This window comes from Schistocerca gregaria, chromosome 3 (genome assembly GCF_023897955.1).
Source record: "Schistocerca gregaria isolate iqSchGreg1 chromosome 3, iqSchGreg1.2, whole genome shotgun sequence".
Lineage (NCBI taxonomy): Eukaryota > Metazoa > Arthropoda > Insecta > Orthoptera > Acrididae > Schistocerca > Schistocerca gregaria.
Genome location: NC_064922.1, coordinates 537971274 through 537992014, shown reverse-complemented (window position 1 = coordinate 537992014; position 20741 = coordinate 537971274). Strand labels below are relative to the sequence as shown.

Genomic DNA, 20741 nt, shown 5'->3' with positions numbered 1-20741 from the left:
AAAGAAACAGCAGGTATTTGTTTTATTGGTGAAGAAATGCTAACTAAAGAGATAGTTTGGTGATTTTAGAACCGTCGCGATGACCCTAGACCTCTTGCCATGTGTTCACTAGGTCTGTTAAAAAGCATTTACGTGTAAGCCCGGGTATTACGAGTACATGTCAGATGTATAAGTAGAGTAACTTGCAGCCTCTGGATCTCGGTAACGGATACTGATAGCGAAAAAAGTTTCAAGCATCTGCGAAACATCATCTTCAGTTTTCTTTTTTTTTTAGGCCATCAATTTCTGGCTGGTTTGCTACGAGGCGCCACGAATTATTCTGCTGTACGAACCTCTTCATCTCGGAGTAACACTTGCAACCTACGTCATCAATTATTTGCTGGATGTATTCCAAATCTCTGTCTTCCTCTACCATTTTTGCGCTCTATAGCACCATGGAAGCCATTCCCTGGTGTCTTAACAGATGTCCTATCATCCTGTCCCTTCTCCTTGTCAGTGATTCCCACATATTCCTTTCCTCTCCGATTCTGCACAGAATCTCCTCATTCCTTACCTTATCAGTCCACCTAATTTTCAACATTCGTCTGTAGCACCACATCTCAAATTCTTGGATTATCTTCTGTTCCGGTTTTGTCATCGTCCATGTTTCACTACCATACAATCTTGTGCTCCAGACGTACATTCTTAGAAATTTCTTCCTCAAATTAAGGCCTATGTTGGTACTAGTGGAGTTCTCTTGGTCAGAAACGCCCTTTTTGCCACAGCTAGTCTGCTTTTGATGTCCTGCTTGCTCCACCCGTCGTTGATTATTTTGCTACCTAGGTAGCAGACTTCCTTAACTTCATCCACTTCGTCACCATCTATCGCGATGTTAAATTTCTCGCTTATTCTGCCACTTCTCATTACTTTCGTCTTTCTTTGATTTACTCTCAGTTTATTTTCTGTACTCATTGCATTGTTTGTTCCATTCAGTAGATCATATAATTTTTCCTCAATGTCACTCAGGATAACAATGTCATCAGCGAATCGTATCATTGACATTCTGTTACCTTGAATTTTAATTCCACTCCTGAACCTTTCTTTTATTTCCATCATTGCTTCTTCGATGTACCGATTGAACCGTAGGGGCGAAAGGCAAAATCCCTGTCTTAACCCTGTTTAATCGAAGTGCTTCGTTCTTGGTCGTCCACCCTTATTATTCCCTTTTGGCTCTTGTACATATTGTATATTACCTGTGGCGTCGATAGTTACGATGCCACAACGTAGGTGCACGCTCTCGTAAGTTGGCACTACGAGAGAAGACTAACTACGCCGACCACAGCCTCTCTGGCCGACGCTGTGGAGCTCAGGGAGTGCCGACTTGATTTCGGCCAATTTCGTCAAGAGAAGACGGCCTGGAAATAGCGCTTCTACTACTGAGTGGGCTAGATATTGAGACTTTGTATTAGTTACGTTCAGTTAAAGTCTGGACAGCAACGAGTATTTGTTAGTTTTGAGATTAGACAGAACAGTCATCCTAACTTCACAGGATTAGACATGGACTACGGCTTCACGCCTACGTGCTCGTCCTAGCCAAATTTATGTACGCATTTGATATTTACTTGTGTTTTTTACTTTATTAAACATGTTAAAGTGCTTCACCCCTTCTGCTCCTACTCGCTTCCTTCCATGTTACAGAAGCAGTCCACAGGAGCAGACCCACGCACCGCCTATCCAGGCGGGATACAAAATTATCCGTCTCCCCTTACAGCTTACCCTTATTTTTCTCAGAACTATAAAAATCTTGTACCATTTTACATTGTCGAACGCTTCTTAGAGGTCAACAAATCCTATGAACGTGTATTGATTTTTCTTTAGTCTTGCTTCCATTATCAAACGCAGCGTCAGACTTGCCTCTCTGGTGCCTTTACCTTTCCCAAACACAAACTGATCGTCTTGCAACACATCCTCCATTTTCTTTTCCCTTCTTCTGCATATTATTCTTGTCAACGACTTGGGTACATGAGCTGTTAAACTGACTGTACGATAATTCTCGCACTTGTCAACTCTTGCGGTCTTTGGAATTGTGTGGATGATATTTTTTGTAAAGTCAGATGATATGTCGCCAAACTCATACATTCTACGCACCAACGTGAATAGTCGTTTTGTTGCCACTTTCGCCGACGGTTTTAGAAATTCTGAAGGAATGTTATCTATCCCTTCTGCCTTATTTATTCTTAAGTCCTCCAAAGCTCTCTCTTATAAATCGGCTCCTGTTTCTTCTTCTATCCCATCAGACAAACCTTCTTCCTCATAGAGGCCTTCAGTTTACTCTTCCACCTATCCACTCTCTCCTCTGCATTTAACAGCGGAATTCCCGTTGGATTCTTAATTGTACCACCCTTGCTTTTAACGCCAGCGAAGATCGTTTTGATTTTCCTGCATGCTGAGTATATCCGTTGGCTCTTTCCCAAGCTTTCGATGTGCTACTACTTTGACTTTGCACCAAATCTTGGGAATCTGCAATTTGGCAATACAGATTTCATTGCATTACTTTGTAGCAGGGCTTTCTTTTCAGAGGTATCATTTAATATTGAGGTATAGCTGTCGATATTAACCGCCGAGGTGTAGGCCATCCGTCAAGCTGTGCCTTATATAGTCGACTTACAAAATGACAAGGTGCTCGCATGTACTGAATCGATGAATACCCTATAGTCTCTTATGAGGGCAGTCGAAGAAAAGTGTGTCAATCTTTTGGCACGCTATATACGGCGAAGTCTCAACCGAACAATGGAATTGCGTAAATGGGTTCTTTTTGTGACATGCTGGAGTTAGATAAACTGGGGAAAGTGGTGCAGCATCTACTTTCGATGGATATAGGCCTACCATAAAGTTCCCGCATCTCGGGGTCGTGCGGTAGCGTTCTCGCTTCCCGCGCCCAGGTTCCCGGGTTCGATTCCCGGCGGGGTCAGGGATTTTCTCTGCCTCGTGATGGCTGGGTGCTATGTGTTGTCCTTAGGTTAGTTAGGTTTAAGTAGTTCTAAGTTCTAGGGGACTGATGACCATAGATGTTAAGTCCCATAGTGCTCAGAGCCATTTGAACCATTTGAACCTACCATAAAGAGGTTTTCGTAGCAGACTCACCAGACGAGCAAAATCGGAGAGGTCAAAGTTAGAAAACACTTACAACATCAAAGCCACATGGTGTTAGGCGATTCAACAACAGATTCCAAGCTACTCTTGACTTGTCTCACGAAAAGAGAAACTGTTTATCTTAACAGACTAAGAGCAAGTCATATGAATACCAATAAAACGAGAAAAGTGTTTCAAATTCATTCCTTCTTCAAACTGTGATTGCTGCCTGATTGACGATGCTGTTGTACATGTATTCATAGAATGCGATAAATACCATTATCTAAGACCAATTACACAGTAAAATATTTTAAAAACTAATGACTGTTTTTCTGTCAGGGTAGTTCTTGGTTCCACAAATAGATCCGCAGCCAAATGCATATGACAATCCATTCATCTTTATAAAAGGAAACTTTAAATTTCGAGGATGTCTTTAATGTTTTTTTATGTATGTATAAAATTGGGTTTTATGATAAAATTTCTTGCTATTTTTACTGCAATGATGCAATAAAACTAATGTCCTGTGTTGACTCCTTAAAAGCACTCCGTCTCAAGGCCACAAGTGGCCCACCGGGATCATCCGACCGCCGTGCCATGCTCTGCTGAGGATGCGGATAGGAGGGGCGTGTGGTCAGCACACCGCTCTCTCGGTCGTTACGATGGTTTTCTTTGACCGGAGCCGCTACTATTTCGGGCGAGTAGCTCCTCAATTGGCATCACGAGGCTGAGTGCACCCCGAAAAATGGCAACAGCGCATGGCGGCCAGGATGGTCACCCATCCAAGTGCCGGCCACGCCGGAAAGCGCTCAACTTTGGTGATCTGACGGGAACCACTGTATACACCGCGGCAAGGTGTTGATTACTTATTAATTCTATACTATATTTTGTACGGAAATCAGACCAATGTCCTGTTTGAATCATTATGTGGAATAATTGTATGTGATGGAAAGGGCTCCGCTGAAACCAAATAAAGTATGGCTCGGCGCTACCTCTTGGTGGGCGTGTTGCAGAGGCCGGTGGGACAGACGGTTCCGCGCGGGCAGTCGCCCTCGCAGATGTCCCTGGAGAGCACCAGCGACTGGTAGGAGCGCAGCATGGCCCGGCACTGCTGCTCGTCCTGCGCCACCAGCGCCAGGCTGGGAAAGCGCTCCTTCAGCCGGCGGCGCTCCTGGAACAGCACGCCAACAGGCCGGCTAATTTCTTCCTACCAGCGTTTCCAAAAATCGTGGCGAACAAAAATATATACTAGTGTAGAGGCACATCCTAATACACGCAATTTGTTGTCAGGCACGCAGGTTGGCTCCAGGAAAGAAGTATCTACACAAAATGCTATGTTTTCTTTTATGTGTGAGGCACTAGCAGGTCTAAACGATAGCTTCAGGGTTTCCTTCGCTTTAACAAAAACATTTGACAGTGCAGACCATACGATATGTCCCCATAAGTTCGAACAGTGTTGGACTGTCGAAAAAGCTTAACAATAGTGTACGTCATATGTGGAAAGGATAAAGCAGAGGGTTGTCCTCCAGCATCAGTAATCAGGGAAGCAGTCTGAATGTGATTGCGGTCATGTAAAGTGTGGATCACCACAGGGTTCTGTTCTGGGTCCACGGATTTTCTTGATATGTGGTAATACTCTGCCACTAAACACATATACAAATAAAAAAAATCGGTGAAATCGATCATTTTGAATGCCTAGGAATGAGGGTAGATGGAAGTCTTTCTTTGAAGTATCGCGTACAACACGTTGTGCAGAAACTGGATGCTGCTATCTTCACAATAAAATTATATCGTCTCTGAAACTGGAGTGAAAAGTCTTTGATTACTTTCTCTCTATTATCTCATATGATGTTATATTTGGAGGTATCTCCGTGTGTCCAAAAAAAAATATTTCTAATCCAGAAATGATCGGTCAGACTGATCTGCCTTTAGCTTTCGCGAACCTTGTGCAGGGCTTTCTTTAGGTGTCTCAGAATTCTAACTCCCCTGTACATAGGGGTGTTAGAGGTGTAAGAGCAGAAATAGTGATCTTGGTACCTGAATATGTACCCACGTCAATGTGATAATTATTTATTCTCTGGGTTTAATAGTCTTGACGCAAACGTATCACACAATTTCTGCATGGTCGTAATTGCATCACTAAGTCAGTATAGATTCAACATTGGCGTTCACGCGTCCACACTTTAGCACGTTTCCTCCTACCCAGGAGAAAATAAGTATTAATGCCTTGCTCTTGCCACGCGTGCTAGTAGATACTAACCAACCTCAAAACATACTATTCCCAATAGCTATAATTATTCGTCTGTAAAAGAAGTAAATACTGATGTACCGTTGTTCAGTACACAGTCCTCAGCCACCAATCAAAATATTTGTAATTATACCCGCTAACACCCGCTTCCAATCATGGGAATATTTTTCACATTCAAGACTCATTCAGAAGGAGCAGCAACATTCATTCAGTGCACTCTAGATGGAGAAAATTCACCTGGATAACAGTTTGTTAAGCTTTGTACACAAACGCTGTGCACTGTTCAGCGGTTTTCATTTTCAATAGGCTTCCAATAGAACTGAAAAACTTGAGTGGTAAGCCACAAACGTTCAAATCTAAGTTGGAAGATGTTCTTGTGACACACTCCTTCTATTCTGTACATTAGTCCATTGCAGTAGTTGACAAATTTTCACAGTAATGTCGTTTTAATTTCTACAGTCTCTCACCATTTTTTTGTGTTTCATTAATTTTAATTCTTTTGTTTATAAATTTTCTAATCAGCATTCCGTAAACTATGCACTGCCTCGATCCATGACCAATTAGCTGGACCTCTCATGGTCCCGTGCAACCTGATAAATAAATAAATAAACATACAAGCGCCATATTACACTACTGGCCATTAAAATTGCTACACCACGAAGATGACGTGCTACAGATGCGAAATTTAACCGACAGGAAGAAGATGCTGTTATTTGTAAATGATTAGCTTTTCAGATCATTCACACAAGGTTGGGATCGGTGGCGACACCTACAGGGTGCTGACATGAGGAAAGTACCCAACCGATTTCTCATGCACAAACAGCAGTTAACCGGCGTTGCCTGGTGAAACGTTTTTGTGGTGCCTTGTGTAAGGAGGAGAAATGGGTACCATCACGTTTCCGACTTTGATAAAGGTCGGATTGTAGCCTAAGGCAATTGCGGTTTATCGTATCGTGACATAGCTGCTCGCGTTGGTCGAGATCCAATGACTGTTAGCAGATTATGGAATCGTGGGTTTAAGAGGGTTATATGGAACGCCGTTCTGGAGCCCAACGGCTTCGTAACACTAGCAGTCGAGATGACAGGCATCTTATCCGCATGGCTGTATCGGATCGGGCAGCCACGTCTCGATCCCTGAGTCTACAGATGGGGACGTTTGCAAGACAACAACCATCTGCACGAACAGTTCGACGACGTTTGCAGCAGCATGGACTATCAGCTCGGAGACCATGGCTGCGGTTACCCTTGAAGATGAATCACAGACAGGAGCGCCTGCGATGGTGTACTCAACGACGAACCTGGGTGCACGAATGGCAAAACGTCATTTTTTCGGATGAATCCAGGTTCTGTTTACAGCATCATGATGGTCGCATCCGTGTTTGGCGACATCGCGGTGAACGCACATTGGAAGCGTGTATCCGTCATCGCCATACTGGCGTATCACCCGGCGTGATGGTATGGGGTGCCATTGGTTACATGTCTCGGTCACCTCTCGTTCGGATTGACGGCACTTTGAACAGTGGACGTTACATTTCAGATGTGTTACGACCCGTGGCTCTACTCTTCATGCGATCCCTGCGAAACCCTACATTTCAGCAGGATAATGCACGACCGCATGTTGCAGGTCTAATACGGACCTTTCTGGATACAGAAAATGTTCGACTGCTACCCTGGCCAGCACATTCTCCAGATCTCTCCCCAATTGAAAACGTCTGGTCAATGGTGGCCGAGTAACTGGCTCGTCACCATACGCCAGTCACTATTCTTGATGAACTGCGGTATCGTGTTGAAGCTGCATGGGCAGCTGTACCTGTACACGCCATCCAAGCTGTGTTTGACTCAATGCCCAGGCGTATCAAGGCCGTTATTACGGTCAGAGGTGGTTATTCTGGGTACTGATTTCTCACGATCTATGCACCCAAACTGCGTGAAAATGTAATCACATGTCAGTTCTAGTATATTATATTTGTCCAATTAATACCCATTTATCATCTGCATTCCTTCATGGTGTAGCAATTTTAATGGTCAGTAGTGTACATACAGCTCTCAGCACGACATCCAGTGTCTCAGAACAGCACAGATTATCTCAGCTCAACAAATAGCATCTCAGTACGAGATACATTGTACCATAGCCACTATCCAGTATCTAATTAAAAGAATCAGGAAATAATGTATGTTACCATGGAAGGTGGTGTTTGCAAACTAGGCGGCCGCTGTGGTCGAGCGGTTCACGCCTGCACGGTAGCTCAGCGTGTTCACTCAGAGGGTTCGCTACCCTCTGTAATAAAAAAACTGAGTGGACGGATCAACGATCAACATGAACGGGTGTCATGATACGTCCGCCCCGACATATACAACTATCAAAATAGAATAAAATGAGGTCAACAAAGAATTTAAAAAATCGGTTGTAGGATCGTTAATCCGGAACCGCGTTGCGCTACGGTCGCAGGTTCGAATCCTGCCTCGGTCATGGATGTGTGTGTTGTCCTTAGGCTAGTTAGGTTTAATTTGTTCTAAATCTAGGGGACTGATGACCTCGGATGTTAAGTCCCACAGTGCTTAGAGCCATTTGAACCATTTTGTTTGCAAACTACATAATTTAAAGAATTTAATCCGCTTAAGCAACGAAATGTCTTTTCCATCATAACAATGAAATACGTTGCAGCATGTGCTCTTTGGGAATAGCAATGAATAAAACTGCTGCATTTATTTCCAGCATGAATTTTGACTCGCATCTCCTACCTACCAAACTTTATTTTTTATTTCGGAGCCCATCATGAGACATAAGGCGGTAAATATTCATACCAATGAATCAGCATAAAAAAATATACATGGTAATTGCAGTGTCATTAAAAGACAGCCGATAGTATGCTCTTAACAGCTCAACAGAATCTAATGGGATTTAAGGTGTCTGTGGAAGTTCCCACTGTTGCTGCAAGCGGCGCCACTGGCCGACTGTTCGTAGAGAGCCTGCGTAGGAAGAGTGTGGCCAATTAGCCCATGGCCGCCATGTTTTTACCAGATTGCGCGCGGGACGTGCAATTATGTAACGATGCAAGCAGAAAGGTAGCCACTTCACGAGAAAAATAAGGCATGTCTTTGACGCATGAGACCTAAGCAGATCTTCGCTTAATAGTCGGTACATGATTAAAACAAATGCCATTCGTCTATGTTTATATAAACCTAATAAATTTGTGAGAAAATGGAAGTATCGTGAAGCAATGTGTATGTCTTCCGAATTTCAACAGCTGTATTTTATGATGCTATATAAGCGTTGACAACTGATTAATAAGAACAAGAAGTTTCATTTAATGTATCTCAGAGTACATGATGCTATTTCAGATTTTTCCGTGCGGATATTCATTGCTGAAATTGGTAAACTCTTGTCTCTTTCCGTCCCCACATAATGCATTTTAAGTGTGTGTCCATCTTATTTTCTTATGCTGGCAAAACACGTCATTCTGTACGCACTTTTAGGAACTCTATACCACAGAAAACTGGAAAAATGTCAACACTAGGTACTATACTAAAACAGCAGAAAGTAATTGAAAATAGTTAATTGAATATCCACACGATAATTATAATTGACAGGAATGTGAACAACCAAGACTACAGAGCCAGTGCGAGTCGCCAGAGTTTTTGCACCCAACAGCGTAGCAACCAGTCATCCCTGTTGACTGTCCTTGATGATTTTGTAATTCACATTATTAGTGACGCTAAGTAAATCACTTTAAATAAAAATTTTGCCTCTAAAACTGCTGTGAAGTTCTGAAAGTATCGTCATAGATCCGAGACCAACAGAGTGACTGTAAGGTAATTTATGTAAATAGAACCGACAGAGAACATGCAAAAGTCCTTCAATACCACCGTATTACAACCTGTACATAACTGTACAATGTAATTGGCGTTCTAAGCGTTGAAGAGAACCAATAGTACAGAACCACACACACAGTATCTATTTATACTCGTACCAAGTCAGCGTCAGTTTGGTAAAAACATGGCGTCCCCGGCTCTCAGCCAGTCAGCGACGCTATCACCATTGGCCACTCAAAAAAAAATGGCTCTGAGCACTATGGGACTTAACATCTATGGTCATCAGTCCCCTAGAACTTAGAACTACTTAAACCCAACTAACCTAAGGACAACACACAACACCCAGCCATCACGAGGCAGAGAAAATCCCTGACCCCGCCGGGAATCGAACCCGGGAACCCGGGCGCGGGAAGCGAGAACGCTACCGCACAATTGGCCACTCTCTCCCTCTGTATAGGCTCTCTAACTGTTCCCAGCCTAATAGTACGCTACACGAAGGCATTATCGGACCGTATTGAGGAACTGTTATTGTTGAAATTACTTGTGCTTGTGCAGGAGGTGAACAGTGGGTGATCGTATCTGTCTGTGAACAGTGATTTGCTGCATATTTGTTTTCGAGGATTATGATCTACCTGAAGTCAGATTTTAACGAATATACAGTAACTAATACAGAAAGAATATACTGTTAAAAATTTTTGTAGTATTTCCACTCGTACCGCAGTTGTACATGTTGCTGATAGGTAGAAATATGTGAAATAAAAGTACGTACCTACTACGCGTCTGCGACGTATAATAGCCTGAAAAGCACTAATTTCTTACAGATGCCGTATTGCTGTGTACCGTTCTGCAAAAACGAAAGAGTAAAAACGGTTGGCATAAGTTACCACGAGTTTCAAACGTGGTTAAGACTGATTTCTCGAGATAACTTCATACCTAATACACTGTCAAACTCATCAGTAGTTTGCAATGAACATTTTACGAAGGCAGATTATAAATCAAGCTCCAAGACAAAGATTCTCAAAACAGGTAGCATTCCTAGCTGATTTCCTGATTATCCTTCCCATATAATTCCCGTAGCAGTAATATCGAGACGATAAACTGAAAAGGAGCGTCCAAATAGTGAGCTATCCCGTAAACTCAAAAGAAATTCAGACTCTGGGCAAGCAACCTGCACAAATGTTCCATCCTTGAAGCCACGTCAGCTGGAGTTCAGACAGAAGACGAAGCGCTTTCCAGACTGAACCTGTTAGAAAAAGAACTAAGGTCACAGAAAACTAAGGCATGGAGACTAACGAGCAGACTGCAGAGGCAGGAACCTAACATCCGCGTGCTGTCAGAACGACTTTCACACTATGAATATAATGAGTATCATAAAACCCTGGGGTCGTTAATATCACAAGAAAGTAAGACTTTTAAAACAGAATTTTTGCTACAGCAATGCAGGTAAAAAATAGTCGCGCTGGGGCGAGAATGTAGTAATACAATGCGTCATTTGTCAATACTGCTCTCCTAAAAGTTACAAATATGCCAGAGATTTTGTGCTAAAATTGCCCAGTAACAGCACTCTTTCTCGGTTTCTTGGTGGCGTTACACAGGAGACAGGAGTTACGCCTCTGATAAATTCGAGGTTGGAAGCAGAAGCTACCTGCCTAAACAAAGCGGATTTGTTGTGTAGCTTAGTAATTGATGAAATGTCAATTAAGCAACAACTCCAGCACGACAGAGAATTAGATGCATTCTTCTGAGAACGAGATGCAATGCAGACGCAGCGGCTTGAAAATGGTAGCGAGTCAAAATAATGTGGGCAAAGAAAATCAGTTCTGGCTAATCGCTTGTTATGTTTCATAATAAGTGGACTTTCAACTAAATTCAGGTTTCCAGCAGCGTATTTTTTCACCAAACAGCTTTCTGGTGCACAGCTGCATAAACTTGTGTTGTCTGTGATTCAATGCGGCTATTTTGTGCTTCGCATCGTAACAGATAATCATAAAACAAACGTCACAATGATGAAAAAGTTGTGTGGAAGTAAATTATTGTCTCGTAGAGTGCCACGTCCAGTAAACTGAACGGCCACTGTTTCTAGCTTTCGATCAGTGTCACGTTTTAAAGAATCTGAGAGCTCTTTCTTTCGAAAGAGTTGTGTCGGATGGTGAGGGAGTGATTTCTGGGAAATACTTGAAACAGTTGTACGAACTACAGAAATTACAAAACCTATCAGTTTTCTTTCTAGGAAGCACGTTGATCCTACTAACTTCGAAAAAATGAACGTTAAGCGTGCCAAGCAGATGTTTTCGCCAGAAATAACTTTTGAACTAAAGCTTCTTAAAGGCAATAGTCACATTTACGAGAAAGCTTCGGATTTCATTTCTTCGAGAGCTATGATAAAATACGTGGAGCACGTGTTAAAATGGCATACACTTCAAGATGTTAGCAGTACATCACATCATACACCTACTCGTAATGATGACAGAATGAAATACCTTGCAATTGACGATGAAACGCTAGAATGGCTACAAAATCAATTTCTGCCGTATATAGACACTATTAAAAATGAAAGCACAAGAACTGAGAAGCAATGCCTAAGTAATGAAACATATGAAGCAGTAAAACTAACGGCCATCTCAACAGTCGAATGCATCAAATATTTATTAAATAATGGCTTTCACTTGTCCTCAGTCGCAGTTTTAACAGCGACTGTGTGGAAATGTTCTTCAGTGGGCTGCAACTACCAGCCGACAGTAACATGTTGGATTGCAGAGCAAAACAGCGGTGTTATCGGTACATTCGTGTACCAACACAGACACGGACAAAAAAGCACTACCAGTATGGAGAAATTCACAAGCAAAACCATCAACATCGCACAGTCGCTGGCCTGTGTGGCCGAGCGGTTGTAGGCGCTTCAGTCTCGAACCGCGCAACCGCTACGGTCGCAGGTCCGAATCCTGACTCGGGTATGGATGTGCGTGATGTCCTTAGGTTAGTTAGGTTTAAGTAGTTCTAAGTTCTAGGGGACTGATGACCTCAGGTGTTAAGTCCCATAGTGCTCAAGGCCATTTGAAACATTTTCCAATAGTCAAGAGGGAAACAAGGAGAAAGAACAGCTGCGTGGTCATATTATCCAGATACCAGCTGCCACGCGCGAAATGCAACGTAAGTCTTTGTGTGTATTAAAATTCTCTTATGCTCCTACCGTCATTAGAGCAATCTAGTACAACCTTCTTAGAAAGTAAAATTTCCTGCCTGCGATCTCTTTTGCTAAGATTGATTTTTTTACCTAAGCGTGCTAATAATGAGTTTTATATTTTTTCCAGATACACAGATTAATACTGTTAAATTATCATAAATGGCGTGTGGACATCGGTGGACATGTCGTAAAGAAAGTATTAGTGGCAAGTGCTGTAACGTACTTGGGAACTAATGGTGTGAGAAAACATTTGGAAATGTATAAAGTGCCAGAACTAGAAAAAGCAGCTTGTTTATGTCGTGACAGTGGGGAAAATCATTCGAAGTTTCTTAGAGTCTTTATGTGTAAATACACTCCTGGAAATGGAAAAAAGAACACATTGACACCGGTGTGTCAGACCCACCATACTTGCTCCGGACACTACGAGAGGGCTGTACAAGCAACGATCACACGCACGGCACAGCGGACACACCAGGAACCGCGGTGTTGGCCGTCGAATACCTGTATACACTCACACTCCCCATGCAACCGCAAAACATTTTTCCATCTTGTCTCACAGTGGGATAAATGTGAGAAAAATTAAGGTGATTAAGTTTAAAATAATAAACGGTTTACTTACATTTTTCCATGTGTCTCGTTTTCATTTGGCTGCCACTTACATGTGTAGTACGGACTAACCGATAAACGGATCACTTGACCTACTGCCTTATCGAATGCTCCAAAAGGGCTCTCATTTATGGAGACTTACCGCAAACTGTGCTACTACTGCTGCAAGAAGGTGTTACTTTGGCTGTGTATGATATGATATAGCTCAGGATAACAAAGAATCCGTCTGTCCTATTCGTCAAATAACACATCATTTAAATTTTACATTCTCTATCCGACAGATCGACCGCACGTAATTATCTGAAGTGCTTACGGTAATTTCCCCAAGAGGATTGTAAACTGCAGTGAAGCTAGTGACGACATTTTTCAAAAATTCAATTTAAGCTACGGAATATTATTCATGTGTTTTTGCGATAGTAAACTGCTTCATTTCACCAGTTTTATGAGATTTGCTTAATACGTAACACTCAAACAGTTGTAATACAGCCCCCCACTGGAAAATTAAAGCAGTGCAGAAATGTTTCTCTGAGAATAAAGGGCTTCTTGTTCCCATTATCAGCAGGATCAAAGGTAAAGGACAGGCTTCAATGCCACCCTCTCTGTGGCAGTTGCGTGACTTATCTTCAAGATCAGGTGTCAATGTTCTCCTCTCTCAGTGTCCTCCCAGGTATAGGGATCCATTGTTCTCTGCAACCCACTCACTTGGCCTATAACTTTTTTAACTCCCTCTCATAATTTATTGTCTAATTAGTGTAATTAATGACATATCACTTTTATCAGCGTTATTTATTACCTAATTAAATCGATTTTTGTTCCAAAAACGCACACCTATGATTTTAGACCAGTTGTCTTTGTCTCGTCACTTGTATTCTGTCCACCATAGCGCCAGATTTCCGACTAACCTTCAGGTGGATTCCCCTCCAATGTTCTATCTGGATATTTGTTTCACTTTTTTTCATCAGAGTGTCGTTCCCCGTGACATTTGTACAAGCACCTCACAACATCCTTCCGTTGCTAGCTACTGTTTCTGTGCTATTTGTTACAGCTTCACTGATCTTACCAAAAATAAAATTTTTTGAAATCGCAAATACAACGATTAGGATTCCTGCTCACTCTTGTTGTACCTACAAACCTATCTGCACTCCCGACACGGGCCTCAACGTTCTGTACATTATTTAGACCTTGAAAAAGGGTGCTGCCCCTCCTCCAGTTTTTTCGTTTTCTTCTCTCTCACTGTTTTTTTTTTTTCCTTAAAAGCTGATAATACGTGTCCAAAAGCATTTCTGCACGCGTTCCGACTGATTTCTTCTCTCTCACTGTTTTTTTTCCTTTAAAGCTGATAATACGTGTCCAAAACCATTTCTGCACGCGTTCCGACTGATGATCTTACTATTCACAGTTTTTGGGCTGTTTGTTATAATTTTGCTGTTTCTTCCAAAGTGCACACGTTTTGAGGTCTTAAATACGAGAGTTTAAATGTTTACGAATTACCTCGGCGCGTTGTTGAACAATTTACTCTGACAATCTAGGATTGAACAGTTAGCAGTCTTATTGGAGTCACTTACGGTTTTAATAACTCTTTTTCAAAATACACCCCTGTACATTAAAATTGCTACATCAAGAAGAAATGCAGATGACAAACGGGTATTCATTGAACAAATATATTATACTAGAACTGACATGTGATTACATTTTCGCGCAGTTTGCGTGCATAGATCCTGAGAAATCAGTACCCAGAACAACCACCTCTGGCCATAATAACAGTCATGATACGCCTGGACATTGAGGCAAAACAGAGCTTGCATGGCGTGTACAGGTACAGCTGCCCATGCAGCTTCAACACGATACAACAGTTCATCAAGAGTAGTAACTGGCGTATTGTGACGAGCCAGTTGCTCGCCCACCACTGACCAGACGTTTTCAATTGGGGAGAGATCTGGAGAATGTGCTGGCCAGGACAGCAGTCGAACATTTTCTGTATCCAGAAACGTCCGTACTAGACCTGCAACATGCGGTCGTGCATTATCCTGCTGAAATGTAGGGTTTCGTAGGGATCGAATGAAGGGTAGAACCACGGGTCGTAGCACATTTGAAATGTAACGTCCACTGTTCAAAGTGCCGTCAATGCGAACAAGAGGTGACCGAGACGTGTAACCAATGGCACCCCATATCATCACGCCGGGTGATACGCCAGTATGGCGATGACGGATACACGCTTCCAATGTGCGTTCACTGCGATGTCGCCAAACACGAATGCGACCTTCATAATGCTGTAAACAGATCCTGGATTCATCCGAAAAAATGACGTTTTGCCAATCGTGCACCCAGGTTCGTCGCTGAGACCACCATCGCAGGCGCTCCTGTCTGTGATGCAACGTCAAGGGTAACCTCAGACATGGTCTCCTAGCTGATAGTCCATGCTGCTGCAAACATCGTCGAACTGTTCGCGCAGATGGTTGTTGTCTTGCAAACATCCCCATCTGTTGACTCAGGGATCGAGACGTGGCTGCACGATCTGTTACATCCATGCGGATAAGATACCTGTCATCTCGACTGCTAGTGATACGAAGCCGTTGGGCTCCAGCACGGCATTCCATATAACCCTCTTAAACCCACGGTTCCACATTCTGCTAACAGTCATTGAATATCGACCAACGCGACCAGCAATGTCACGATATAAGAAACCGCAATCGCGGTAGGCTACAATCCGACCTTTATCCAAGTCGGAAACGTGACGGTACGCATTTGTCCTCCTTACACGAGGCATCACAACAACTTTTCACCCGGCAACGCCGGTAAACTGCTGTTTGTGTATGAGAATTCGGTTGTAAACTTTCTTCATGTCAACACGTTGTAGGTGTCGCCACCGACGCCAACCTTGTGTGAATGATCTGAAAAGCTAATCATTTGCAAATAACAGCATCTTCTTCCTGTCGGTTAAATTTCGCGTCTGTAGCACATCATCTTCGTGGTGTAGCAATTTTAATGGCCAGTAGTGTATAAACTTCCATATATCGTAAATGCAAGCAGTTTAAATGTTTAATAGTTATCACATTGCATTATTTTAAGAATTTACACTGATATCCTACTTTCAAACAGTTCACAGCCTACTCCCATCTCCAATAGAGACCAGAGCAGTTTACATGTAAACATAATGTTCGGCTGATTTTTCAACGTCATACAACTACACACTTTTTAGTGATGAAGCAAGACTTTTTTGATGTGGAAGGAACGACTGTGTGCGCCATAAAACTTTACTTGCACTTGTGATGTCTGTTTTAAATTTTTTAACAGTTGCCCCTACTGTTCGGATAACATAGGAGTAATAGCACCTTTTTTATTTAATCAAACACCACACCGTGGAGTTCCAGTGGCGGCTGTAGTCTCACAGCGCTGCTTCTGATGTTGCTGATTGACGCCGTTATCACGAGTTTATGTGACATGAAGTCGTGCCTCCTGCCTCTGCCCGAAGCAGGTGCGTTGTTGTCGTTCCTCGGCCCTGTGACCTCCAGCTTCATTACGACGTTTAACTACAACAGATCGCACACCCCTAACTCTCTTTCCATATATTTTGCAGATGCTCTCTGATCAAAAGTATGAGGACATCGCTAAGAAAGATACTGCTGTATTTGCGATTGGAGATAATAATAGTAAAAGAATAGTAATAATAATAGTAACGCAAGATACATCTATGACGCTAATATCATTTCGTCTTTCCCCTGTTAACGAACCTGTTAATGAACTGTATTACTGCTGCTTGCATGTCTTTAACACGGCAGCGCGCCCACTCGTCCATACTCCGGTCCCGGAATAGACACTGTCGAGGCCAGTTAATGCCACATTAGGTGATTTTCTCGGTTAGACAATATTATCGGTTGAAATTGAAAAGTGCCATACTTGAAAGTATTATAATTGCAAAACTCCGGCTGGTAGTGTAGCGCTAAATTGAAAATTGGACGTCACACTTGCGACAAAAATTTGGGGCTTTTGCAGTTGTGCTATAATCAATGTACGACACACATCTTGCATTTTGAGCGTCATTCTCGACTTAAATACTTACTTACAGTAGCTTTATACGTTGTTCGCCGTTGCAAAAGACATAATCGTCTACGAAAACTTTGGATTCATAGAGTCGTTATAGGTCGTCTGAGTAAAGGAAAGTACGTGTTGCCACAGCAGAATGTTACGGACTATTCGCATAAATGGTTTGATGACAATGTATGTCTCTAGAACCTTTCGACTCACTTCTGTCCAATATTATGACTAACTTACAAATGAAAGAAAACTAAGTTATACGATTGTGTTGGTGCAGAAGAAACACTTGCAGTAACATTGAGGCAAGTTTTTGTTATTAAGCAGAGAAGTAATTTTTTTTATTTCATTACAGGCCTACTAAGGACTTCAAAAACATAACTATTTATTTCTCTTTTCCGTCATCAACGCTGTTTCATTTTCTCAGCCTCAGCTCTTTTCCTTTCATCTGATCATTTGACGCCAGCTACTTTTCTGTTCGTTTTATCGTAATGAAAACTTTTGAATATCTTTCCTACTAATCCGAATGTGTCTTTGTTGACTAAGGTCTCCCATACAATCTACACTTCCTCTACGTCCTTTTTCGTCTTGCTTCCCCACACACTATCTTTTCCTGTTTTGGATGAAGGTGTGGATCTCCTTTGTTGATCTGTCTTCCTTCATTATATCTAGATGGCCATTTTGTAACACTTCTTTTCCTGATCGCGTCTATTATTTTAGGGCAAAATTAGTATATTTCCTCATTTCAAAACCCAAGTGCCAAATAGGCATTAAGAAGACGTATAGTTAAAGTAATCTTTCGTCCTCTTTCCAAAATATGCCACTTTTGGGCACCGTCAAATACGATTTAAAAGAGTTGCTACAAGGCAGGCATTTACAGTATTCCATGCGAGAGAGACACGTCTTTTATAGAACACACGACGTGCACTGCGCAGTGCCGCTTTGTAGACCATCATCGGCATACTCGTCTCCTTCAATTCAACAAGTCCGCTATTACCAAACATTGCATTTCCACTGATCATTTAAAGACGTACAATGCAACAGTAAGTCTGGCCATATGTTAAACTTTTTGGAGCTCCATCATCAATGAATCAGGGGAAATACGACTGTCTGAGTGCGTTATCAATCGGGACGGCGACTTACTGTTAAATTCTGCATGGGTTCATGTCACGCTCTGAGTTGCCACCGTCGTTCTGTGATTTTATTGTACGAAGACAATCGAGCTGGTATCGATGCGGCAATAGTTGACCACGGAGGGCGCGCAGTGCAGCTCACACATCTGTCGTATAAACGCATGCGCTCTAGTAGCACATGCGCAATGCCAACTAAACACACCACACACGTGCTGGCGGCGTCTTAAATACGTGAGGTCAGAGGTCATAATTCCTGCGCATATTGCTCTTACTCTCTTCCACTCTGTGCTACTGGTGCAACTACCCCACCACCCTACCATTCCGTGGTCACCCCTGGTGTCCCTCCAGTCTCTGAATTCTGCGCAGTCCTTAGTCATAATCCACCTCTGAACTGTTTCTAAGATATCAGGTTTCCTTCCTGAAAACAAGGAGCGGCTATAAAAATGCGATATGGCTTAAAATAGGCTGACATTCTTTGTATACGCGTGACACTGAGGCAAAGCCTTACTCATAGAGAACTGTAGCGACTCCGGCGAGAGTGGTGACTGATTTTGATACCACGAATGATGACCGTTTCAGTACAAGAACACAGAGTAAACATTAGTCTTCTCTCCATTCATTGCTAGTTGCGTTGTGACGTGAAAGCGTGCTTTCGTGGGTACGACAGTTCAAAGGAGGCCGAACGTCGCGAGACAACGAATCAAAACAGTCTCCGTCAAGCATCATCATCACGTTTGACGACACACACTGTAACATACGCAAAAAAGAAAAACAAAGACGCACCACGGAGGAATAACACGAATGACACGAAAATCGGTGTAATGTGCATGAACAGACAAACAATTTATTACAATTTTAGAAAAAATTGATGGGTTATTCAAGGGAAAGAGCTTTACCAGTTAAGCAAATCAATAATGCGTTGCTCCACCTCTGGCCCGTATTCAAGCAATTATTCGACTAGGTATTGATTGACAGAGTTTTTGGATGTCCTCCTGAAGGATATCACGTCCGTTTCTGTCCAATTGGCGCGTTAGATCGTCAAAATCCCAAGTTGGTTTGTGGGCCCTACCTATAATGCTCCAAACGCTCTCAAACGGGGAAAGATACGGCGACTTTGTTAGCCAAGGTACGGTTTGGCAAGCAAGAAGACAACCAGTAGAAAGCTCTGTGCGGGCGGGCATTATCTTGCTGAAATTTGCGACCAGTGTGCTTTACCATGAAGGGTGTTGGTGTAGGCGTAAGTTTTAGTAGCACAAAATACTGCATGTCGACCCGAAAACACTGAAAGGGTATTCCAAGTGAGTGCCACGAATCCTGACGGACAACCTGACAGCTGCACGTGTGTAAATTCGCCAGATGATGTTGACCGTGAATATGATTTTCTTTTCAAAAATTGTGACTATGTATGAGACATCGACGCCCTTTTTGAAACCTTAACATAAGCGCCAGTGTATGTACACAATCGCACCACCACCAAAAAAAATTCGAGTTAACACCAGTGCCAGAAAGAGGCCGCAACCCTGGCCTAATCCTTAGTCACTGTGCTTCAAAGGGCAGTGCAATGACAGGTGCGATTCCCACGATGATTTTATGAACAAGGACTTTTCCGGCACTGCGAAAAAACGCTGCACATGTGGTCTTTCGTCACGACAATGCACTTACCCATCCGGCGGACGCGACGCAGGACTTTCTTCGTGAAAACAACTCTGGAGTTGTCTCTCACGCTCCTTGTTCACCTGACGTGGCTCACATCGATTTATGACTTTTTTGGATGGTGACTGACACATTCTGTGGTGGAACATCCTCCAGTCGTGCTGCTGTTCCACATCGATTTTCTAATGGTGGTCAAAACAGACTTCTCGGGAAGTGATCTCAGTGCCAACTGAATCGTGGTGTCGATGTTGTGAATATTGTACACGGTTACAGGAAAATTACATAGAGAAATGACAGATTTCAATTTTTGTGTGTGACTGTTTTGTGAGAAATGAAATAGAGACTTTAGAATTAGAAGCTGCATTCATTTGTAAACCGTTTTTTTGTATCGTCTTCAACAACACACGATTCCAGATTCCTATGTACAATGTGGCCCAAAAGTCTGTTAACATTTGAAAATGTTCTAATTCACCGAATAATATACGTAGAGAGGTAAAAGTTGAAAAACATGCCTGAAACGATAAGGGGTTTTATTGAAACCAAAATCCAGTGCAAAACCGGCCAACAGGTGGTGCTGGACAGCAACAGTTAACCATCCTGTATGAGGATCGCGTATAAAATCATCTGCAATGAGAGAGGGAGTCAGATGCACCAGTAATCGTGGCATGTTGATTTTACCAAAAAAAGCGAAGCTTTACTATCAGAATCGACAGTGCGATACTGCACCTTTACGATGTCGCCATAAAAAGGTTCGCATAAAGGTGTTGTGACAACAGTCACTGTAAAGGAAATGGTTACAAGGTTCGAAGCCAAGGGTTGTTTAGTCGATTGGCTCCTTACTGGGTGACCAGACACAAGTGTCACTTCTGCTCGGACAGTTCAGGAAGCAATGGAGTCTTTAACGGGCGCATCGTCACGTGGTGACGTCAGCGCTCGTGAAGTCACACGTCGCAGCGGCATTCCA

The 20741-nt window shown here is 42.6% G+C and overlaps 1 protein-coding gene across 1 annotated transcript in view; it reads right to left on the bottom strand.

Annotated features, from left to right (window-relative positions):
- Positions 1–20741, bottom strand: part of LOC126353755 (dual specificity protein phosphatase 12-like) — a 625942-nt gene that overhangs the window by 51716 nt on the left and 553485 nt on the right. The window contains exon 5 of the mRNA XM_050002810.1: positions 4101–4279. Coding sequence (XP_049858767.1) covers positions 4101–4279 — 179 coding nt within the window. The remainder of the gene's footprint in view (positions 1–4100; positions 4280–20741) is intronic.